This window comes from Solanum dulcamara, chromosome 4 (genome assembly GCF_947179165.1).
Source record: "Solanum dulcamara chromosome 4, daSolDulc1.2, whole genome shotgun sequence".
NCBI lineage: Eukaryota > Viridiplantae > Streptophyta > Magnoliopsida > Solanales > Solanaceae > Solanum > Solanum dulcamara.
The window spans coordinates 1,005,225-1,030,805 of NC_077240.1; the positions used below are offsets into that span (position 1 = coordinate 1,005,225).

Sequence of the window (25,581 nt, forward strand, 5' to 3'; positions counted from 1 at the left end):
TTTCTATTGATAGAGTTTTTACGTCTGCTTATAGAATTCGCTTTGCCCTTTTTACGGTAGTTAGTGTAGAATTTATTCTTATAATCAAAACAGAATTTGTGTGACGAAAATTATCGTTCAACAGTCGCTCATCTCTTTAAAGTCAATTATGGTTTTTCACTCCTCTATAACTATCTTTCGCCCAAGATATTTATGAACAAAGATAGAAAATTATGCAGATAGAAGGACAAAATGAACCAATCCACTTATCCTGTGACAAAGAAGAAAGAAAAAGAATAGTTGCTCCTTCTCATTTCCAACCCCTTTGCATAAATTGGATTGATTAATAATGATAGAGGGAGTAATTTTGTTTTCTCATTTAAAAATGAAATTTCAAATTTTCTTCAATATCAGTATATGTTATTTTGAGCAAGATGCAAAATAAATTGAGTGCATTTTTTCTCTTAATAAAATAACGCTCAAAAGGTAAAAGTAGCCTCTCAAAATAAGGTTATTTTTCATTTATTTAAACAATTATGTGAAGTACAAAATAGTATTAAAAATTTAGCAATTAATGCATGATAATTCCATTTATATTTTGTAACGTGGCGACATAAAATATATTTTTGCTACGTTCATAAATATTTAACCTTCATACCCAAAAGTTTTAATCAAATCAATATTCAACCTTCATAAATTTTACAAATAAAAAATACAGCAGCTTTTAAAGTTGTACATTCCGACAGTCTCCAACTATTTCTCATTAATAACAATTTCATTTAAACTTATGATGATTTTTTTGGGTACAATTTAAACTTACGATGATTGGCTAGGTGGATAGTTAACTTGTGTGATTGACAAGATTTTATAACAATAAATTAATATTCCTCCGCCCACTTTTATTTGTTCCCTATATTAAAAATAAATATTTATTTTTACTTGTCCAGTTTACATAATCAAGAGATAAAGTCATTTTTTAAAATATTAAATTTATTATATCTAAAAAAATATATAATAAAATTATTATTTTATTTATTATCTCTTAATAATACTTGAATAAGTAAAAATAGACGAAGAAAGTATTTAACTCAATTAATCATAATGTCAATCACATTTAAGCATGTCCCTTCATTATAAGTTTCTTACAATTATAACTCTAGCTGAGTTAATTTGTTAATTATGAAATACTTTGTTAGGTGAAAAAAATCTCTAACAATTCTCAAATGAAGAATGCTTGCATATGTCTCATAGTCGATGTATACTCATCAGTAACGGAAACATAGAACTTATATAAGAGGAAATTTTTATTTAAAAAACAGAATGGTGCACACAAAATTTATCATGAAATTCAAATCAATTTTCAACCTTCTTTATCACTATATTAGACTTTTAAGAAGTCATTTTTCCCCCTAGTTGCACAGCCCTTTTTCCTCCACGTAGCGCTGCTATTGTGTTTCGAGTATTTTTAAAATAAATAGATTTTGAAAATCTGGCCAAATAGACATGTGAGTTTAGGGTAGAGTTAGATATTATACATTTCATAATCCATTTTCTCTAGATTTCCACTAAATATACATAAACAACATTTTAATAAATTAGTATATTCAAAAAACAACATAATATAAAAACAATTGACGATCGCTTGGTGTATTGATGTGAAAGCTTGCACCTAACTCTATTAACGTTTCAAAATTTATTATCTTATTTTATTTAAGTCGTTAGTACTGAATATTTATTATTTGAATGAAGGCCACAAAAGTTTTGCATGGAGACAGGGGTAAACTATATACTATATCACAAATGGGAATTAAAGAATCACCCAGACAAATCAGAAAGGGGTTGACCTTGCCTTTATTCCAAAGTAAAGATGAAGAGATTGACAACTCCTTTTTAAGTGAGTAGTTTTCTATTTCTTCCCCTCTCAAATTATTTATCGCAATTTCTTATATTAGATGATGTCATTTTAAAAATTCAAAACAAAACTAATTATTATTATTCTATTTTATCCTTAGCATAAATTGTTCTTGAAGACTACATCTCAATTATGGATGGAAGACGCATAAATAGGGTACATATATATTCATGAAGAGAGATTATCATTATATCTTCAGACATAAATAAGGATAATATAGTCAAAACTCCTTCTAATTAATATTTTTCAAGAGACATGTAAAAGAGAAAAACAACAAATAAATCAAAACATCTACAATAAGATTTACAAGTAAATTAATTATCAATCACTTGCAGGTCAGGTTAATAATATTGGTGTTTTAAAATGCACTTAATATGTATAAGTAATTTATCAAAAGTCCAATTAACTACATTTTCTAGATTTCAAAATTCATAAACTCAAAATTCTATATTCTGGTCCTAATTACTTTGAACATGAGTGTCCATTAATCATTGAGAATATACATCATAATATGATACTCCCTTCCTCCCAAATAAATATCACTTTACTAAAAATCATATACTTTAATAAATCAATTAATACAATGAATAGCTTACTAAACTACTTTTGTTTAGTAAATATCTCTTGAAAATTGAATATTATTAGGAAGATAAAGTATAAAAGTATAGTTGAAAAAACATAACATCTTTTGTTTTAAATTCTTAAATTCTTATGATGACACAATTTTTTTTTGTTAAAATAACACTTATCTTGAGAGGAGGAAATATTATACTATTGGTCTAGATACATAATGCCTAACACATGAGTGTCCATTAAGGTAGTGACTCATGAACAACCATGGTACAATATGTAATAATAATGGTAGATGAGAAGTTGGTGTTGAATGAAAATGAGAGGCCACATATCTCTAGTTGAATAAATACATTCCAGTGATAAATGGCATATGGGGGTTTACAAAAATGAAACCACAACATTGATCCGTGCATGCACTATAAAACGGATAATTTCAGTAGATGTACTTCGATCATTTTAATTACCAAAAAAATAGTCATTTTTGTGTATATTCATGTATATTTGATATATATTTCATGTATATAGAGTGTATCATTATGTATATTCAGTGTTTATCTCATAAGTAATCTATATTATATAGTCAGTGTATACTTTCTATGACTTTTGGCAAGTTATATTGTATAGTCATTGTATATTTCCTATGATTTTGGTTATTTTTTTATGTAAATAAAACATGGCTATATTTGTGGTAAACTAATTAACTTATTATATATATTTGAAATTGTCTCTTAATATAATTTAGTAGGCCAGCATCAGATCCTCTTGGTCTACTCAATTGAGACGTTTCATATATAATAGTAATTTAATATGATATTAGAGTAGATATAGGTTTTTGAATTTGAAAAATTTACTACCACGTATTATTTTCACGTGTCTACTACAAGTGAAAATATAATGGTAAAATAAAATGTAATCTTTTACCAAATTACAGCGCCAATAATAATATTCTACAACTAAGTACTACTTATTGGACAATTGTCTCTTAAACCTCAAGTCTAAACAAATTAAAAATGATTAAACCATCACTAATGTTTTTCTAAACCCTCAATGCTGATGAAAAAACTTAAGCTATTTCGAATGAACATAATAAACAAAATTAAGGAGATGTGTTTATGATTCTGACAAAAAATAATAATTAAAGAAAATCCAACGATTAAATTAGGATCTTGAGTAAACATTGGAGAACACCACTACCTAACGGCTGATTTAGAATCATATTTTGTATTATTATGATCCCCCACCCTAATAAGACAAGTTACAGTTACCTACTAACTCTTTTTTAGGAAAAAGAATCTAAGACTTTTAGTCACTCACCAAATTATTCAATATTATAGTAATACAAAATTATCTTAGTTGCAAAACGTACATATATTTGGCAAGGGCAGGAATGTTGGGTGCACATGGCCTGGACATAAATCAACTCCCATGACCTACCATTCGTATGGACCACTTTCCGATTCAAAATTTAAAATATATAAATTCTGGATAAAATAATTTATACATATCAAATGAATTTCCTAACACAAATACAAGTTTTACTAAACTCATAACATCAATTAGGAGTGTACATGGACTGGATTGGTTCAGATTTTTTACAAACCAAATCAAACCATTTGTGTCGGGTTATTAAATCTATAAACCAAACCAAACCAATAAAAGTCGGGTTTTTTTATATCAATTTTTATAGGGTTTTTCGGGTTTTTTTGAGTTTTTCGGGTTTTTTCGGGTTTCTTAGTTTTTTCATAGTATCTAATAAAAAGCACAGATCAGTGCTTCTTAAAAAGAGTTCTAGTACAAAATATCAACATATAAAATGGAGGCAGAACACTGTTTGGAGTTTTAACTTTATAATATAACTATATAAGATGAGCTTTTTTTGTATATTATTTAGATGGACTTCTTAAATCTAAATCTAAAGATAAGAAAGAAAACAAAAATTATGAAAAAATTTTAAAAAATATTTATAAATTACATTTTAATAAATATTTTTATGTATAACATAATTTAAAAGTAGTATATCTATAATCGGGTCGGTTTGAGTTCGATTTGACTTTTTTTAGTTAAAACCAAACTAACTCTATAATAGTCGGGTTTTTTTTCCAAACACCAAACTAAACCACTAGTCGGATTTTTTTTCCAGTTTGATTCGATTTGTCAGTTTGGTGCGATTTATCGGTTTGCCCTATACAGCCCTAACATCAATTGTAGCTCCACCCTACCTTATTTTTTCTGTTACTAATTTTACAAAAAATAACTATACGTGTCTTTTACGCGACGGACTTTTATACTTCAATTAAAATTTACCTACAATTAGGAATTCAAGTAATACTCCATTGTAATAAGATTAAAAGTTCTTTTTTAATGAAAAACTTTCTACAACAAGCTAAAAAATTACTATATGAAAGAGCATAGGAATACATTACATCAGATGACTATAAATCTAGTTCATCATCTGAACTGACAAGGTCTAGTTCTATCATTTTTTCTTTAACCTGTTCAGGTTTTTGTCCTGAATTCTGTTGTTCCCTTTTTGGCTTCTTGTGAACACAACTGTGACTTGGTCTTGTTTCACTTAGATTCTTTCTCTTGGTGGAGGATGGCCTGTAAAAAAGTAGATAACACTGTCACCAAACAGACAACATAATATAAGGTCAAAATGTGCAACTCTACTTTATGCCATCTCTGTCACCTTTCGTTTGTTGTGATATTTCTTGTTTGATCTTGGACAGTAATAGATTCTTTGGTATTATTTGAGTTCAATTTTCCTGTTACTCAAATAGAAAAGCAATGAGCAAAACTAGAATTAAGAATGTCATAGATTCTTAGAAGTACTAGAAGAGGTCCCTAAGTACTAAAGTTTTAACCTGTAATTTGACTAAGAAACCTTATTCCTTGAGAATGTACATTGGTAGTCACTTTCCCTGCATTGCTGTTCATAAGTGTCTTTGAGTCAGTAATGACTATTAAGCAATATGCGAGTCAACATTTTTTCAAGTTTAAAGCTGTCACTAAGTATCTTGAACAAACCTTAATGCCTTTTTCAATCCATCTACTGACAGTAACTTCAATGGTGCTGAAGACTCTGTGAAGTTTGTCTTGTTAGCTAAAGGATTAACAACGTAAATTCCTTCAGACTTGAGATGATCTCTGAAACCCGTACGTAGGTTCCTGAATTTGATAGACCAACAGCAATTAGAGAGCTAAAGAAGTAATGAGAAATAAGTTTTCCATTCTCCAAGTAAATGCAATATTGAGAGGTTGAGAAGGTAATCCACTCACCCGCCTTTTAGTTCAGCCCTCATGCTGGAGGAGTATTTCTCAGATGTTCTCTGAAGGAACAAGCAACAGAAAGACAATCAGTTCATGATTTTCTTTCGCTAGTAAATCAAGTTTCAGTTAAAGAGAACACGAAGAGGGGGAGCAAGCAACCAAGCAGACATAATATACAAGTGTATGCAGTAAATTGGTACCTGCTTATGGTAGCTGCAATATGTTCCACGCCGCCTGCAAATGTTCTCAATCCATAAGTTCTATCACAAGGAGTACAACAACAAAAAGAAGTTTCCATAGGCTCAATATTATTGGGTAAGAAGCAACCATAGTTTATGATAATCTGCATAAGAAACTCGAGTATGTGAGCATCTCTGTTATCCTTCTTGTAAAGGGCAAGCCTATTACTTTTGTACACAATTTGACCAACCAATTCCAGTAGCTACTATATATGGATGACTAACTATTTTACAAGACTACGCTTTAGATTCTTGCACTCTTGCCATGGAAAGGAGGACTACAATGTAGATTTGAGATACAAATTTCATATTGTTAAAGTGAACACTCATAATCCATAATCCACAATTTGAGATACTATATATAGATGACTAGCTACTGAACACTCTTGCACTCATAATCCATAGCTGAACAATACATAAAATCAGAGGTCGTACTTATTAATGATTACAGTGCAAGCCATCCCATCCTTCCTTTTCCCCTTGCAAACTCCATAATCCACAGATGTGCCAATCTTTAAAATGTGACTGGCTGAATAAACACTCAATGAAAATCCATGTTCCTGGATATAGGGTGTTGAAGAGGCGTTAGCAACCCACCATAAATCTTAAGAAAAAAGAACTTATTGATAGGCATGATAACAATACCGAGTGGTCCTTGCGTGCGCTGCAATTAAACAGCGCAAAAACTGCACCAGCCTTTTCATTGCAGTTCTTCTGATAAGCATCACCAAAAACAAAAAGAGAAATAGTTTTTTCATCCAAAGATCCGATTTTCCAGATTGCATATGTCTTCCCTGTTGAACTTGTTCTTGGTTGCCCCTTCTCTGTTAAAGCACCAACAGTTGCCCAACAACCAGAAAGGGTGTCGCCTAGTAGTGAATTCCTGCCAGATAGGAAAATATACTATTATATAGTCCACCAAAATTATTCAAGTATCTCGATCAGCGTCTTAATATACCTTATTGCTGATAACCGGATGAACCTAATATCAGCAAAATGGTTGCTCAGTTCAACAGGTGAGACTACTTGATTCCTGAGTGAAAGGACAAAATGTAAAATATTAGTTTGGATGTTCAGTATCTAAATATAGAGCATTCGTATGTAATTTTCTTGGCACAGCATTAGAAATGAAGCAACCAGCTATGTCAAACCAATCTAATCAAAGCATATACACAACTGCAACTTCTAATTTGGCCTCCATTTTAAATTAATGGAATCAACATACGAGCATCTATGTGGCGTTTCTAACAATAGTAATGACAAGACACAAGCATCCGATGACCTATTTAAGTAGCCAAAAAGTACATTCTCAGTTGGGACTTCCTCATATCAAAATTTGAAATGTAGGCAGCTAAATTTACTGTCAGTCTTGCAGAAAATTTTGACAGGAAAATGCATAATGAGCTGTGCAACAAGAACCCATTGGATATGCACCCATAAGGACATTCATAACCTATGTCAAAGAACATACCGAATTCGCAAACCCGAAAACTTTTCAACCTCAGCATCACTTGACTCCTTTGTGCGCTTTGATTTAGCAGCTTTCTTGGCAATTTCAGTATCATAATCAAGACAATCCTGAACAGCATCCCTAAAGACAGACATATTTGCCTCCCCCAATCGCTTTGGCGATCCATCATCTGACAAATAATCTATAAAAAAGACATAAATTATTCTAAAATAACCCATAGATATCTGATCTCCCATAATCCAAACAGATTCATATCAAGAAACTAATTACTAGTAAAACTAGTTACTAATCCCATAAAAAATAAAATTTAAAAAAACATTTACCTGGGAAATGAGATGAAGGGGAAGCTGGAGGGGTTTCCAAAACCCTATCGGGAAGTGAAAGAAGGAGATCTAGGTCATCTTGGTGATTTGATTTCGACATTTTTTAACTGAGAAATTGAGGATTGAAAATTAGGATAGGGTTTTGTTTCCTTATTAGTGATTTTAAAATTATTTGGAAGTTGGAGGGACATTGAAAATACATGGCGGGAAGGTTAACGGGTTGTGGGCTGAATCTCTCTGCAAACCGATAGGATGGAAATGGGTTGGGCTTTGATTTTGGAGATTGGATCATGATTACTTTTAAGTTGGGCCCTCGTTACTTTTGTTCCACTTACACGGATAAGCAAACATAACTATAATTTGAATTAATTATGGCCCGCTGCAAATATTTAACTGCAATTACAGTTTGAATTTTGTATAATTCGCGCGATTATACAGTTGAGTTTTGTATAATTCGCGTGATTTATACAAACGTTGTGCACAAATAGAATTGTATAGTGAGATATACAAACACTATAAATTGTATATCGAATTATACAAATGTTGTGCATGACTTGTATAGTGAAATATATAAATTTTATACAAAAACTGTGAATTGTATAGCGCATAATATAAACGTATACAAGTGTGCATGAATTATATAAATGTTGTTATAACTATAACAACGAATTTTAATTAGCAAACTATACCTATTGAGCATAATTAAAGTATTTTTGAATAGGATGTAGGTTCAGTGATGACTGAGTAGGCAGCTAGAGCATGGGCATAAGAAGGGGACAGATGGTTGTAGGACAGATGGTCAGAGATGAGATATAGAGAGGAGGTGCTGTGGTGTGCAGTGACAAAGTCTTGAAGCCACAGGGGAGGTTTAGTTTCTCTAGAAGACTTTCTAGTAGGAGGGACAGTATCTATTCATTTCTGTATATGCCCTTCTTTGTACATGTATATAACATTTTGTATTGTATTAGTATATGTACACATTTGTCCAACTAACTACTTATAACTACTATCTAACCACTTGCTAACAAACTTGATTAGTTTAATTAATCACTAACTAACCATTAGCTTGTTAACTAACTCCTTAGTCAACAATTACTATGCAAAATATAATACTATAGTAAAAGCAATATGAAAAAAACCAAAAAGGTTAACTCTTTTTTTATAATTTTATATATGTGTATATATTTAAGGCCCCAAATATTTGGCGTTAAAACACAAATTTTACTGAATCAACTACTTGAACTTCGAAGTCTTTTTCTTCTGCCATATTCTGCAAAGGACAGAATTCAAGTTACTACATGTTTACAATCAATTCACTATTAAAAATAAGTTACATTAATTTTTAATCAGCCTACATAAAACCATGAAGAAAAACAAGAAATTCTGGATCTCCAACTTTATAGAGGTAGAAATCATACACAATTGGAGTAGCTATCAGAAAGGTGTTGCATTGTAAACAAATGACTGACATCTTATTAATTTTAAAATATTTTTTTATTGTTATAAATAATAAGAAAATTAGCAGTAAAAATTAATTTTGTTGTTATATTAATTTGAGCATAAATTAATTTTACTATGTAAAAAAAATATACTACACTAAAAACAATAATATGAAAAAAACAAAAAAGGTAACACTTTTTTAAAATTTTTTATACATGTATATATATTTAAGGCCTCAAATATTTGACTTTAGAACACTGATTTTATTGAAACGCAGACAAATTCATCACTAGAATAATGATAAATTTCCAATAAAAATAAACAATAACATCTGAAATGTATAAAAATATCACTTTATCTGAATAACATAAATAAAATATCATAATAAGCACCACGCGGTGCACCAATCAATTTTCAGTCAGTACTTCAATCTTATATCCATACCAAGTAAAAATAACAAGAAAACCGCAACATGAATCCTTCAGTAAGATTCACATAAATGTGGCCAAAAGGAATAATAACAAGATGATAGAACAAGTAGTCAGACTGAAATATAAACAAAAGAATAACTACATACAAGAAAATGAAAAAAAATCATGTTCCAGACATATCGCTAGAATTTAGACTAAAATAAAAAGAGAAGAGATAAAGTTTGTCTGACGAACCTAAACATATGTCACAATAAAAATAAAAGAGTAGCAATGAGTACTAGTGTACATAGGAGAAATGTGAGCTAGGATTTAAAATTTTCCTGATGAAAATCTCCTTCTTTTTTTATTCAGTATAGTTGTTTGACGGAAAAACTTTCCCCTCGATGAAATGGGGTGTGTGGTGGTACTATATATTTTATGATTGGTCATACACGTGTAAGTATGCATTACAAGCACAATAATTGATTTTTTCAATTTTTTTTAAAAAAATAATCTATTCTTGTTGAAAAGATTGTAATAAGGCTGCATAATAGTCTATGTTTTTAGATACATCTCGGGCAAATTCATAAATAGAGTGGCTCTCAAGGTTGAGAATTTTTTTTTATTTGGAAAATATATTATAATAAAAAATGTAGGGAACTACATATAATGACTGTAGAGACTATAATTAAAGTTAAACACATCTTACAATTTTTTTTTCTCTAATGTTTTTTTTTATCACTCTGAACAATCCGACCCCCAGCTTAAAGTGAGCTCCAAACAATTTCGGTTTCACCCCACCCTTTGGTGTCCGGGTTTGAAATAAGAAAAAAATGTTTGTCCTAGGCTACATGTTATGAAAGTTATTAACATTTATCTACATTGCTTGATGATTAAAATTTATCATTTATGAAAGCTACCTAAGTTATGGAAAGTCATTCGATGTTCTTCAATCCTAGACAAAAATAGCTAAATTATAGAAAATACCATAAGTTTGAATTGACTTTTTTGAAATAGCTTATAAGTTAAAAGACTAAAAAGTTGAATATAATTTTTAACTTATTTGTGTATTTCTTCAGCCTAAAAAAAGTGATTCAAAAATAAATGTGTGTTACATTTTCTTAATTGACAAATAAATAATGTAAGAGCCCATTTGTATTAACTTAAAAAATTAAAAAATAACTTAAAAGAGTGGATTGAAACATGCTCTAAGTTCCACTTTCCTAGACAACTATTATCACAGACCCAAATCCTTCTTTTTCCGCCACACCTTCGCCTTTCTTTATCTTATTTGAGAATATATTTCTTTTTTATAAAATGTTCTTATCTATATTAGAAACTTCCTAGCAAGTATATTACTATTTTTTCCCCAAGTAATAATTGATTCTATCTTTTTTTTTTGTCTTTCAATTTGATATTTTGTAAAACAATATCTATTTAGCTTTAGTAATTATATTCATATTAAAATAAAATAAAAAGGATAAATTGTTCAAAATGGATCAGCTTTATCATCCATTATGGTTTTTCCACAACAAAGTAAGTATGGTGACCAATTATCATTCATTATAGTGATCATTCAGGCCACTAACACCTATACTTGATTGTCGGTCAATTCTCATTATAGCACCTTTTTACCACGATATGTCAATATGGACAATTATATCCTAGAAAATGGAAAAAATAAATTAAAACAAGTAATTAATGAAATAGGTTTTCTATGTGTCGTTTAAAACAACGATTTTTATCACATATACAACTCAAATCCTAAATCACAATAATACTGGATTCAATAATGCCCTAACCTATAATCTTTCAATCCATCATAAACCATAGAAAGTGATCGATCATAATTAATTCTTGTTTGGTACAACACACTTGACTTGGACAGCTAAAGTTTTAAAGATGTTAGGGCATGGATCCTTGTTTGGTTCATCAAATGTTTGTCTCTCAACTGGGATAGAACAAGTGTGCTTTCCCAAACAATGTTTTTCTGCAACTCTAATACTATTTGGTGAATTGCAATTTCCCATAGTAAAATTTCCACATGCACCATCTGGATCACCATAACTAGCAAACTCAACTTTTTCTATCACATTATCGTCCGGACAAGTTAAATGAGCTCCTGCTTTAAGATCTTCTACAACCGCGCAAAATTTATTGCCAAAATTCTCCCAATTTTTAACATTTGGAGGATGATATTCTGTGATCATACTGCAAATTGTGTTTCGATTCACTGTTACAATTTCAATTTTTTCTGGATGACCTCCCGTTTCTTCGAAAACAACTAGGAGATTATTATTTGGCTTCAAAAAAGCTCTTGGAATATGATATCTGCAAATCAATTTGTACTTTTTCATTATCAAACATTTTTTACGCATCAATTTAGGGTGTATGTATTGGACTTTTTTGGTGTAATACTTACTCAGATTGAGTGGGCTGTCCAAGAGGAGAGAGGAAAGATACCCAGTAACGACCGAGGCTCTTACCATTAACCCATATCATACCTTTTTGCATTTGCTCCATTTTCAAGGCCACTGGATCAGTTCCTTCAGGGGCATCGAAATATGTCTATAACATACGCACACTTTACCCTTACATTTGAGAATGAATACATGAAAATATTTGAAATGAAACTGAATAATTAATTTTCTCCATCCTACCTTATACCAAGTAACATGTCCTGGTGGAGGACCAGTTGTGGGAGTCCATTTTACTTTCTTTGCACCCTCTTCAGTGAATAATTCTTCTTTTTCTCCAAATACACTAACCTGAAAGATGATCAACAATTTTACTAGTTTATTTAACATTTGAATATAAACTATATATTGTCAAGTATTAATAAATAACTAGATATGTATACCTCATGTCCCCAAACATTTAGGGTGATATCAAGAGTTCCAGCCATTAAACCTTGAAGTGTCACAGCACGGGGTCCAGCAAACCTCTTTTCCATATAGGCTCCACTATTCTGTAATATTTATTAATTGAAATTCATATAAAGCGCTCTCGATTTCATTTTCAAAGGCTAAAACTTTAGTTAAGAATTCTTTAGGATTATTAAGAAAGACGAAAATAATACCGGGTATCCAACTATCTCAGCCAAAAGGGTGATGTCATTAACTCCCGGTCTCAAGACGACGGGTTGCCGGAAAACGAAGCTCTTCTCAATATTATTCCCATGCCCAAATCCTAAAAATATGAAATTAATAGTTAAAGATACTTATAAACAATAATGACTGAGGCAAGTATGTTGATGGAAAGTATTTTTCTTGAAAATATATTTGACTATTCAATATATACCGGAAAATAACTTATTTTTCTAAAAAATATTTGTCATATCAAATTAGACACACCCTAAGAGAATATTTTTATTAGAAAACATACCAACATATTGTCCATTGACAAACGCAACCAATGCATGGCCCATACTTGCAACTTGCAAGACAGTGAGAATATCAGGTCTCATGGGCAAGTCATGTCGATTAAGGTTGATGCTGTTTTTAAAAAAATAATAAATATTAAAAGTAAAGTCGATCAAGTCTGAGTTTAAATTATATATGCACCGATAATATAACTAAATTACCTTGTGGAGTACCAAGCGTAGTCTGATTTATCTTTAGTTAAACTGTAGAGCTCCAATGGTTCCCTATTCTTAAGTGCCAAATCATTGATAGTTGGTACTTTTTCTTGATACATTTCCCATTTAAGATTCTTTGCCTTTTCTGATGGTACAAAGTTTCTTGAATTATGTTGAGAGACTACCTATTTAATTTAATTGTAGTTAATAACATATTCAATATAATTTCACAAGTAAAATGTGTATATATATTCAATAAATTGGGTTTACCGTTTGAGTGTTATAAACGACAGTCTTACAATCAGCAAGAATGCTAACTGATTTTTCAGGCAAGTAATACTGAGCTCCCCTAAATGTAATGTTGGAAGGTCGAGTGGTGTGGTTGTTGGTCAAAAAGGCAGCACACATATGATCACCAGTGTTCTCATAGACAGTGATCTGTATCAAATTAACATTTCATAATATAATCTTAATTATTATTACTAACAACTTAAACTTGTATGTAAAGATTTCCTCCATGCGCATCTAGCTCATTATATATAATTACCTCAAGGTTCTTGTTAATCTTTTCTACTGTGGGAGTACCCCAAAGAAGAGCCCTTCTTGATAATCTCAAAGCTCTGTGCAAGTCTCTCAAGTGACTCCATTTCGGGTCCCTCATTAAACCTATTAATTTGATTAATTAAATCAAAGTGCGTGCTTGAATTAATTAATTATTCATTATATCATTCAGAAGTAAGATTAATTAGATGAGCCTTATTAATTACCAAATTCATCGAGAGGAGCCTCATCATAATAACGAGTAGTCACGAAAGAAGAGCTTGATCTTCCAAAGTTTGTTCCACCATGGTACTGAAAAACAATTTCAATTAAAATTAAAATTTATCAAACAACTAACGAATCAAAAAGGCTATTATCCTTTGTAAATTAAAAAAATACCATGTAATAGTTTGTAAGAGTTCCATTCTTGGCAAAGAAACGAGCCACAGAAAAAGCAATATCTTCTGCTGATCTTTGTGATGGAGGGTCTCCAAATGTTCTATACCTGTACTTCATCTTTGTTAATAATCATCATAATATCAGTATATATCATTTCACCATCTAATATCAACATGGTCCGATTTTGTATATCAACATGTTCTGACCGAATAAAAGAAGATCGAACTTACTGGGCAGTCCAATTTTCAGTCCACATAGAAGGCTTGTTGGGCCCATTAGGGCCCGTGAAAGTATCCGCACAATGCCTTCCATTGCACGTGTTTATCTGATGGAAAGAAAGTGTTTTTAACATTGTGTTTTTTTTTTTTTACTTTCTAAAGTATTATTTTAACAACAACAACAACAATAATTTCATACAATAAATCAAATGAACCTACCACTGAAGGAGGGGCCCCTTTTTGCTTGCACATAATCCAAGGGACACCATTGTATAATCCAACAGCCAAATTTGCTGCCCACTCAATATATTTCTTTCCATCCTCTTTATAAGTAGCTTGGACATTGTTGTACTCATTTTCTATCTGTTAAGTAAAAATAATAATTAAAAGAGTTAAGTTATAAGCACAACTTATCAATCTATAGAAATTAAAGTTATATCCGCAATATATTTTAACAAGTTATACAACATGTAATTTTATTTTTAAGAAGTTTAATAAGACGGTAATTATAGATGATCAATCTCATGATAAGCATTTGGTGGTAATTTGATAAAATTGGTTGATAGTCACATTGTCATCGAATATAACTCAATTTTTTTCTAGATTATTAAACCTTCTTACTTTGGATTATTATCTATAGTTATTTGATAGTGTGTACTGTGTAAGTATGTTATACTATGAGTATATATAAATTTAAACGTTAATTAAATTAATATAAACCTGAGCCAAGATAATGGGACCTCCTTGGGGTGCGAACAATTTCTCCTTTTCCATCAAGTCAATGACCATTTCTGAATATTTTTTCATGTGGTACTTCAAGACAGAGAGAGAACAAATTAATTTAAAAAGTCATTACAAATAAGTCAAATTAATTAAAAGTATGGAAATTGTGATTACATACCACAAATGGCTCGTTATAAGAACGGAATGTGATATTTTTAACCTCTCTTAACCAATATGGAAACCCTCTGTTTACATGATCAAAATATTGATTAATAGGTCATAATAAACATAATTAGTTTCTAAACAACAAATATAGAAATTAATTAACACTCCATAGAATATTGTGTATACCCTGAACTCCATTCTGCTTCAATATAAGGTCCAATTCTGAGAGTTACATACATATCCTGTTTAGCTATCTCCTTAATGAATTTGACAATGTCAAAATTTCCTTCAAAGTTGTACTGCAAATCAAACGCAACCAAGATTAATTAATCTCGACATGCGAATAAAATAAAATTACACTTTAAATGCTAGCAACCATGTTAATTACCTGGCCTTGAACGGGCTCATGAATGTTCCAGAACACATAAGTCTGGATGAGATTAATACCTCCTTCTTTAGCCTTTCTAATAATATCTGGCCACATCTGTGGGGAAAATTGAAAAATTCCAGACATAATTAAATAATATTAAATATGTCAAAAAAAAAAATAGAATTATAATTTAAAGTCACCTCTGGAGGGCTACGAGTATAATGAATAGAACCAGAAAAGAAAAGTTCCCTGTTTCCATTGACGATCAAGGAACGACCATCGTAAGTGACGCCACGTGGCTTTTCGGAGTCTCCGTTAGCCGATGTAACCAACAAGGAAATCAGGAGGGCTAACGTTAATATTTGAAACATTTTTTTGTTTGTTTTTGTGTGTTTATGAGTATATCTTGTTTTTAGTTATTAGTGCAAATTCAAGAGATGAGAGCTATATTAGTCATCGTAATTGAAGTTTTACTGTTTTAGCTAAGAAGCCTCGATCAGTAAATACAATATGAGGCTTGTAGAATTTCTCGTATTTTACACGATCTATTCTTTTGTGTTTTGTTACTTGCTTGTGGTTTCTTTAATTTCTCAAACAATCTTATAAAAAAAAGTGTTTTTAATTTAATTTTTAAGTATACAAATTTCAACTAATCAATAAATTGATGTTTGCATTTACATAGAAAATTACATCTTATTAAACAAAAGGAACAACTATTAATAAATTTATATAACTGGCAGCTCTAAACCATCGCACAAATAAAGTTCATTCCTTCCAATTAGTGAGATAGGAAACACAAATCATTATGAACTAAAGGAAGACAGACAGACAAAACTATTTACTTTTTAATAAAAAATATTTTAAAATTTTGATGTAGTTTAGTTTCCCTTCGACAATATTGAAGATTGTAAAGAAAAAAAAATACAAAAACTATATAAAAAGAAAGAAAGAAAAAACTATTTACTTTTTAATAAAAAAAAATTTAAAACTTAAACTAAAGTACTCAAATCTTCATAGTAATAAATAATATGTTTACAGTAACATCTAAGGTATTGTATTGAAATTACATGACTAAAATCTTATTAATTTAATTAATTATAAATAATAATTTATTTTTCATTGGCTTGCCTTTCAATATCAATACAAATTCAGGTATATTTAATTATGCATCTATTTTACCTAATGCATTATGACAGTAGATTCTGAGCCGATTAATTTTAAACGTATTATATTTGTGCATGGTGAGTCAATAATTACATAGGCAATAAAAAAGTTTACGAAGTTATACTATAATATAGAAAAAATGAAAAAATTTATGATAATGCATATGTTAGAGATTTGACAAAGGAATTAATGTACCAAAAGATAAGTCGTACATTTAAATATAATTGATATGATAAAATTATTCTGCCATAAATGCAAAATTTGACAACTTTACGAGAAATGACATTGGTATCTGATCGGCATACAAACAGATAAAAAAGTAAAATCACTATGAAAAAAATGATTAAGACATAGACAATCAAGTATATATCTCTCTCATAATAGAGAAGACTGCCACATTGAATAAAAATCATAAAAAGTACCACCATCTCCCACAAACTTGTTGATGATCCCCTCAATAATAGTCTCATGCATAATTATAAATAAAAAGATATCAATATCACCAATAATACCAAGTATAGTTGAAGAAGATAACATTCTCCAATTATTGATATCATTGGACCCAGCCAATGGGCCAACCGATCAAACGGTAAAACAATCTAAATATGATGCAATTAGATACGTGAAAATTAACATGAGGCAAAATAGGGAAAGTCAGGTTAAGGGTTACCCTCATTTCGCCGAAAAATGTACTTAGGAAGCTTTCTAAATCAGTTTTCACTTTAAATTTTGACATCGTGCAAAAATTTTAAGTTTTGTTGTATGGCACCAAATTGAAAAATATAATAAAAATAATTGAGAAAAGAACCTCGAGATATGAATCTATTCGTCTTATTTTGTAAATGTGCTTCAAACTTTGTATGAACTTATCTTTTTTGTGATCCTTTTCCTTTTACCGACTTGTACTATGGTGAGATGTAAATAATGCCCAAGACACTAATTGGGCAAGTGTCCTATGTGCCCCATTTGGATAACTTTTTCCTTTTACCGATTGTACTGTGGTGAATTGTGTGTGCAAGCTAAAGTATTTTTAATCGTTCTTTCAATTATGTATTTATTTTCAAATTTTGGATTTTGCTTTAGAAAATAAAAGATACATTTAAACTCATCAAAAAATGATTTTCAATATAATTGTGTATTTATATGATAATTAATAAAGTATATAACTAATTTACCTAAATTTTTCATCTTTGCAAGTTCAAAAGATAACCCAATTATTGTTCATCCTATAAGGGTGGCTTGCCTGTCATTCTCAATACAAATTCAAACTGAATCGTGCTACATTCAGTTATGACTCTATTTTACCCAATGCACTATCACAACAATTTTTGAGTCGATTAATATACCTATTACGTTTGTGCATGTTGAGCCAATAGCTACGTAAACAATTCAAAAAATTATGAAGTTATACTGTAATGAATGAAAAAGAAAAAAAATGTTATAATACAAAATGTTAGAGAAATGTTTAAATAATAATTAAAGAAATTGAGTGACATATATATCTAATTAGGAATCAAGACATGCTACAATAAATCATTTAAACAAAACACATGTATATACCCCGCATGTAAAGCAGGTACTAAAGGGATTAATGCACGTCAAACATTTATCTTTAATACGATAAAATTATTGTGCCACAAATACAAAGTTTGAAAACTTTATAAGCAATGACAATAATATTTGGCGTGCAAACAATCAAATATATATCTTTCTAGTAATAGAGAAAATGACCACATTTTAATTAAAATAGAAAATAAATCATAAAGAGAACTACCATTTTCCACACACCTATCAATGACCCCTTCGGCAATAGTCCCACGCCCCCCTCATTATAAATGAAAAGATATACAAATCAATAACTCAAATAATATCAACTATAGTTGAAGAAGATAACATTCTCCGATCATTAACATCATTGGTGAGACCCATCAAATGGGCCAATCGACCAAGGTAAAACGATCTAGATATGATGCAGTTAGATATGCGAAAATTAACACGAGTCAAAACAAGCAAAATAGGATAAAAGGGCCCTCATTTCACCGAAAAATATACTAGGAAGTTTTCTTAATCAATTTTCACTTTCGATTTTGGCCTCCTGCAATCAAGTTTTATTGTATGAGCAACAATAAAAATATGATAATAATATAGTATTACGAAAATGAGAAAACCAATTTTGAAGAGAACCTCAAACGATCGAGATGTGAATCAATTCGTCCTATTTCGTTAATGTGCTTCCAACTTTCTATCAATTTGCTGTTCTTTTTCTTCTTCTTTTTTTCTTCATACGCTCATCCTTTTTGTGCTCTTTTTTCTTTTACGGGCTTGTACTGTGGTGACTGGTAAATTAATGTCCACAAAACTAACGACAATCGCTTCACTTAAAATCAGCTTTTGGACAACATGTTCTTAACTTTTATTTAAACAAAAAAGTATAATTTTTTTCAATTAATTATTTTTTTTTGTCTACAAAGACTTAAAAGATCCTTCTCCGAATCGCGAGAATTTTAATGCACCGGACTGCACTTTTTATAAAAACTTAAAAGAATAACAGTAAAAGAGCGATTACATTTTACCCCTAAACTAAAATTTTGTTTTTGGACAATAGACCCGTAACTCCTATTTTATACGAAAAGACAACACTTCAAATAGTTACACGTCAATATTTTTGTTAGGAAATAAGAAATAACTTTATACAATAATCTTTCATTTCCTATAATTTTAAAATAATATGAGGATTTTTTAATTTAGTTTAAATTTCAATTTACAATTTAATTACACTTGTGAGTCATCTTCCCCTACTTTCCTCCTTGAAAAACTCTTGTCGAAACAAGAAAAAAAAACAGATAGATTTATTGATCTATTTTTGTTTTTTCCATCTCTTATTATTACAGGATTGATGATGGGAAAGAAAGTTAAAGCAAAAGTAAAAATGGGGTTATTTCCAATTATAGGAAGATTTCTATTTGCTGGATTCTTCATCTTCTCTGGTTACAAATCGTAACCTCTCTTTCCATCTTTATGATATTGTGCACTTTAAATTGATTATGATTCCCTTATTTATTTATTTTGTAATAATAATTAATGTGGAAAATGTTGTGTAGGATTAAAGAAATTCTTACAGATGATTTAGTTAAAAAGGAATTTACTAGCATGATGGTTGGTATCCTGAATTTTCGGGAGTTCACGCCAGAGGACTTAGCATACATTGAATTGTTCTGGGTATCGAGTGACTTAATTTATTGTCCTCATTTTTCAATTTTATATTATGCAAACATACTACTATATACTTTCTTCAGGTACATAGTCTTGTATCAATTTGCGCTAATTGTAAAGGATTTGGTGGCTTTCTAATTCTATTTGACTACATAGCAGGGACTATTTATTTAGTAAGTTATTCCAATCTACTTGAATTATTGAGTAGCATTTCTTTTAAAATAAAAGTAAATTAATGTTGATCCTCAATACTACTGTAGATATTCTACTTGTTGATAACTACTTCAGTTCGGTGTGTCTACTACTATAAAGTTGGAGAACCTGAATTCATTGTTTTTCTCCAAGGTTTCATGCAGGTTAATTCAAATTAATTTTGTATTCTTTTTTTTTTAAAAAAAATAATGAAATGAATATGAACATGAATCAACTTTTCGTCTCTTTACAGAATATGCCACTTTTTGGGGCAATGTTGTTGTACATCGAGATGAAGATCACAATTGGAAAAAGGGAAAACTTGGGAAATTATCATATGCTTGATCATAGTTGCCCTATTGTCGTAGTTATAGTCTGTCTACTTTTAGCGAGTTAATACGATGTCACTTGTTAAAACTTACTACCTTATAATGAGGAAATGGTAATGGCATTTCTCCGATCCATCAACAGCAATTGAGATTGAATTTTTGTACTCAATATCATGTAAACCTCTCTTATTACTATCTATCTTAGTTTTAGAATTTACTGAAAAGAAAAAAAAATTGTTACTCAATTGTAACAAGATTTGGCAAAAAAGGTTGTGTGCCTACACAATATTGATGTTGAAGTTGACAGGCCCAATTAGTTACATATGTAGGCATAGTTCCCCCCTCTTTCCTCCTTTCATGAGGAAATTAAGTGTTGGTATATTGACATGAACATGGTGCAAGCTATTATAATCATGGTCAATTTATTTGGAGAAGTGTAAGATTTATAGTTTATTTGTTAGTATAGACAATTTAAGGGAGGTGAAGATAGTATCATAACTGTACATAATAATCTAATGAATCTCCATTTCTCGATTCCGGGGAATTATATTTGTCGACAAGTTCTAATGCTGAGCTTAAGTTACATGCTTATGTTAGATATATTTTGCTTGAATATATTAACTTGAGATCCGCTTCCTAATTCTAAATTTATTCATTCATAGGATGTGGTTTATTTGCTTGGTTTAATGTTCTTTGGTTGTAAAATCGTAGTATGACTTTCTTTATTCTTACTTTGGTTGCATATATTAGATTTGAGTTTCAATTTGCTCTTAGATATGGCAGATCCTCAGATTATAATTTCCTTTTTTTCCACATCGAATGCCCAACATTGATGTTAAAAGTGATAGTGTAGGGCAAAGTGTCATTCTAGGTTGAAAAGAAATTATCACAGAATTTAGAGTTGGAGAATATGCTACCAAAATGATTGGTGTTCTGGTTTTTCTGCAAATGCACCAGAGAAAACAAAGAGATGTGTGGACTATAAGAGCAACAAATGTCTTCAAGTTCAGATAAGTCTCAGATTTGGCAACTACTTCAACACTATTCTCACTTCTCCTACTTCAATAACTACCTCGCTTTTATCTTCACTCATGTTGAGATTACACATTATTTTCATTTCCTTTTCTTATTGATAAACTTCTTGATTCTTACTGAATATTCAACATGCTAGTGAAGTTTTCCATATATGAAGCTTGCTTGTCCAAATGGTTCTAGTTTAGATTTATTTTCTTTGCAAAGTTGTCCTATGTGCTTTCTTGAAGGCTGAATTGACTTTTGGACAATGCTTACTTAATTGTTGCATAAGTTATATGTCTTGTTTATGGAGTTAGCAAAGTCATCTCTATGTGATTTCTTGATAGTTGAATTGATCTTTGGACAATGCCGAAGAAACTTAAATGTTGCATTTAATCCTTAGTCTTCTTTATGGCGATATTGAGAGTTTTCTCTTTCTAGAATTAACTTTCTTATGTCTCCAGCATATTGTAGATTTCATAAAGGTAAGGCAATGACTTATATTGACATCCGATTTTAATGTATGGAAGATGGTTGTGAGCATATTGGCCTAAATGTGCTATGATATCTTGGAGAACTATTATATTTTTCTCTCTATCTGGTTGGAAAAATAACACGAGAACTGCATTCAAAAACATCCCTCCTCAGCACCAGATGCTACCTTCTCTAGGGGCAGTAGATACGGACATCAGGTCTACAGCTGGACCCATCGTTGAGGTTCTTGTTCAGATAGACGGAGTTGCTGTATGGACAGAGTTGCTACAGGCAACTGATCAGTAACTTGGTTGTTAGTGACATAAATCACGTGGAAGAGCCCTGGATGCTTTATCAAAGGTATCATTTTTCTTTTATTTAACATACATCTCACTTGATAGTATCCCACAAGATACAGTGTGAACATTGGTGCCAATGTCTATATAGCAAAATGTTGCATAATAACTATAATAAAAAGCATGTTTTGGATTCACTTCATGAGAACTCTTTGATTCTGATATTTCTGGATTATTCGAACGCCCCATTACTGTTTTGCTTCCAAGGTTTCTCCAAGTGAGCTAACTCTTCCCTTTATTGTTAATTCATTTATTTCCCCCAATTTTTGGTTGGTTGCTTCATTTTATCATATAATTTGCTGTAAATTTGTTACTCAATGCTGGATTTATAGTAATATCATTCTTACTTGATGTTTCGGCGGACAGCTGTTCCAGTCACCTCATGTTTCTTTCAGAAAGTTATAATTGAGTTTATATTTGCATTTTATGTCAACAGTAATGGGTAGGTTGAATCCTTTTCCTTATTGGAAAAAATGTAATAGGTAGATTGAACCCTTTCATTACAAGGTCAGAGGATCTTGTTCCTTTCAGTTGCATGCTGTTTATTCTTGATAAGCAATTTGTTCATTTACATGTTGAACCCCCTCTTCTAAGATGCTCTCGTCTCTGACCAATTTTACTTAAGAGGTCGGTTGCAGGTTGATCGTCTTTCAGCTGAATTACAGTATGACTGAGAATCCATTGTTGATTCTTGGACCTGCTGTCTGGAGTCTGGACTTGCTGAAGGTGTTTAGTAATTCCTTTTCCTCCAAATATTACTCATATATTGAGTTTCAGTATTGTGATATCAAGCTGCATGGGCAATTTTATTTTATGCTTCAACATGGAAATGCACTTTCTGTAGGTTTCACTAAATAATATAAGGGATTTATTGATGCAATGTTGTTTGGATGATCCGCCTGATGTTCGGCTAAGTGATTTTGGTTTGCTTGAACTTGCAAGGGCAAGTGTATATAACCTTAGAGCTTAACCCACTTCAACGGCTTCAGATTGTGTTTGAGTTTCTTTAGTACTGATCCAAATATGGTCGGCATTGTATATCTGTTGGGAAAACAGAATGCCTTGAGAAGGCAATCTTCTTTTCGCTGCTAACGTACTTATGGTTGTTGCTACTAGGTGTGTTCTATTCATTTGCAAACTCGGTTGGTTGAATTTCTCGATATTGCCACTAAGCAACTAGGCATGGAATACTGTTCTATTCTTTTACTTGTTTCCAGCCTTTTGATTCCTTGTCATTCTGAGAGGTTGCAGAATACTTCCATCTCTATGGCCAACAATGCATTTTGCGCAATTGGAAAATTAACAATCAAGGTAAAATTGACAGTTTGTTGATTCCCGAGATCATTTGATTAGGATTAGCTGAAGTAATCGAATGTACGTAGATTGTAGTTATACTTGAAAACACTCCAAGACCTGTTGTCGCCATTGGCATTGAAAGAAAATGACATTGACTACTAACTAAATCGCATCAAAAAAACCAAAAACTTGAAGAACTGTTGTCGCTATTGACATTGTTTTCAACCTCCTCGGGTGTCAAAATATCAAACCATCTACAGTTCAGCACCATGTCTCCAGCCAAACTGCAAAATAAGAAAAAAAATCAATTAGTGAACACAGTTAAAAACTCTCAATAGTGATATATAAGGGCTATCAGGCACAAGTCGATGCTGTGGTAAGTCCCTATAGCAGAACACCTGAAAATATACCGAGTTATTATTGTGAGTATTAATAAATCTACTATTAAATAATTTTGATTATATAATTGATGATTAAAATCATAAAATAGCCGGATATATCCAGCAACAGCAGTAGGTACCAGAGGAATGATCACACCGGGCAACGGAAACGTAAACAGATGGAAGAAATCTATCTCGTACATACGCCTCTCATATAACAAGAATAAGGTACTGTAAATGCTATCTTCTAGGATATGAACCTACTCTCTAGCCTCCGCGCAAACAAATCCATCCCCAACACTATAACCAGATACATCAAACAGATATAAAATGACATCAGATAATCATCACCGTACAGAATATACCGGTCCATCTGAATCTCGGTCGACAGAAAAATCATACAACCCACCATGATGTGGTGCTCCGATTAACTTTTCAATTACCGCCTCCCCTTTATATCCAACCATTACTAAAGCAAACCAATAGTAAACACTTGTAGTAACAAAAAATAAACCGAAAGTCCCAGCAATGGCTAACGATACAGCATCAAGCTCCATATGAAAATGGCCAAACGGAACAACAAGAAGTTTATACAAATAGTAACCGGACTGAACAATAAACAACAAAACCAACAAGTACAAGAAAATGAAAATAAATGGTGCTCGAGTCATGATACCGCCGGATTTTAGAAGGAAACAGACCTATTTGTAGCAGTGAAAGAGTGACGAAGCGAGTGCGAGCTAGGATTTCAGATGGAAACAGACCTATATGTAGCAGTGAAAGAGAGACGAAGCGAGTGCGAGCTAGGATTTCAGGGTTGTAGGATAAAGACGAGCAGTGATTTCAGTATTTTTTTTCAATGGAGGAATGGAACAGGGAGGTCAGTATGTAATAGAGATTTTTGTCTTTTTCGCTTTTCTGTAGACCAATGAAATAGGGGAGTTTTTTCGTACACTGCAAAATGGGTATGGTACTGTGGCGTGGACTGGAGGTACCAGAGGAATCTTTTCTATTTTTGGACCCTTTAACTATATCTCAAATTCCAACTATATACCTTAATTTCATCAAGATTCTATTACCCCTAAATTTATTTATTTTATAATTTCGTGCACTTTATTTGCATGCGCACACACGCCTCAACTGTGTGGATTCACGGAGTGTGCCACGTATGCAATAAGGTACACGAAATTATAAAATAAATGAATTCGGAGGTAATAGAACCTTAGTAAAGTTAAGGTGTGTAGTTAGGATTTCAGGCATAGTTGGAGGGGGAACTTATGCCTTTTTCCTTTCTTTTTTTTGAATCATCTTATTTCGATTATAAGAATGTACTAAGTATATACTCCCTCCGTCCCAATTTATGTAACAACCTTTCGAATTTTGAGATTTAAACAAGTCTATTATTGACCGTAAATTTTTCATATATCTTTTAAATATTTTGAATTGCCAATTATTATGACTAATAATATTTTTTACACAGTATACAAATATATAAATTTTATTTCATAAAATTTGAGGACTCCAGGACAAACTCCGGTCAAACTACTCTCAAAA

The 25,581-nt window shown here is 31.2% G+C and overlaps 2 protein-coding genes and 2 long non-coding RNA genes across 5 annotated transcripts; 1 reads left to right on the forward strand and 3 right to left on the reverse strand.

Annotated features, from left to right (window-relative positions):
• Positions 1-4,803: 4,803 nt before the first annotated feature.
• On the reverse strand, positions 4,804-7,922 carry LOC129884445 (uncharacterized). Its single transcript, XM_055958741.1, has 11 exons — positions 7,768-7,922; positions 7,445-7,625; positions 6,932-7,006; positions 6,619-6,856; positions 6,409-6,533; positions 5,935-5,968; positions 5,744-5,793; positions 5,492-5,632; positions 5,329-5,393; positions 5,154-5,229; positions 4,804-5,065 (listed from the first exon to the last, which is right to left on the reverse strand). The coding sequence occupies exons 1-11, from the start codon at positions 7,865-7,867 to the stop codon at positions 4,897-4,899; spliced, it is 1,254 nt and encodes a 417-aa protein (XP_055814716.1). The 5' UTR covers positions 7,868-7,922; the 3' UTR covers positions 4,804-4,896.
• A 3,399-nt stretch (positions 7,923-11,321) lies between these two features.
• LOC129885317 (beta-galactosidase 13-like) lies at positions 11,322-22,319 on the reverse strand. 2 transcript variants are annotated; one of them, XM_055959557.1, is made up of 19 exons: positions 22,292-22,319; positions 15,810-15,958; positions 15,628-15,723; positions 15,426-15,538; positions 15,253-15,319; positions 15,072-15,164; positions 14,571-14,714; positions 14,364-14,458; positions 14,134-14,239; positions 13,962-14,046; positions 13,742-13,860; positions 13,465-13,632; positions 13,201-13,379; positions 13,002-13,111; positions 12,697-12,806; positions 12,478-12,585; positions 12,278-12,385; positions 12,040-12,185; positions 11,322-11,948 (listed from the first exon to the last, which is right to left on the reverse strand). In XM_055959557.1, exons 1-19 carry the CDS (start codon positions 22,317-22,319, stop codon positions 11,468-11,470), a joined length of 2,505 nt encoding a protein of 834 aa, XP_055815532.1. In that variant the 3' UTR covers positions 11,322-11,467. The 2 variants fall into 2 exon arrangements, with proteins under 2 accessions (XP_055815532.1, XP_055815531.1); XM_055959556.1 differs by lacking the exon at positions 22,292-22,319 and having other exon boundaries at positions 15,810-15,980.
• LOC129885318 (uncharacterized) lies at positions 22,271-23,539 on the forward strand. The gene is made up of 2 exons (XR_008766076.1): positions 22,271-22,355; positions 22,990-23,539. It is a non-coding gene; the product is annotated as an uncharacterized LOC129885318 (long non-coding RNA).
• Positions 23,540-23,740: 201 nt separating this feature from the next.
• Positions 23,741-24,901, reverse strand: LOC129885319 (uncharacterized). The gene is made up of 2 exons (XR_008766077.1): positions 24,729-24,901; positions 23,741-23,931 (listed from the first exon to the last, which is right to left on the reverse strand). It is a non-coding gene; the product is annotated as an uncharacterized LOC129885319 (long non-coding RNA).
• Positions 24,902-25,581: the final 680 nt, after the last annotated feature.

Coding starts and splice junctions, on each gene's coding strand:
- LOC129884445 (XM_055958741.1), bottom strand. CDS start 7,867: ATGTCGAAATCAAATCACCAAGATGACCTAGATCTCCTTCTTTCACTT. Junction 6,534..6,618: donor GCGCACGCAAGGACCACTCG/GTATTGTTATCA, acceptor CCCTATATCCAG/GAACATGGATTTTCATTGAG. Junction 5,794..5,934: donor ATTGCAGCTACCATAAGCAG/GTACCAATTTAC, acceptor TTGTTCCTTCAG/AGAACATCTGAGAAATACTC.
- LOC129885317 (XM_055959557.1), bottom strand. CDS start 22,319: ATGTCACTAACAACCAAGTTACTGATCA. Junction 15,959..22,291: donor AACAACCAAGTTACTGATCA/GTTGCCTGTAGC, acceptor TATTAACGTTAG/CCCTCCTGATTTCCTTGTTG. Junction 13,380..13,464: donor TCGTTTATAACACTCAAACG/GTAAACCCAATT, acceptor TAAATTAAATAG/GTAGTCTCTCAACATAATTC.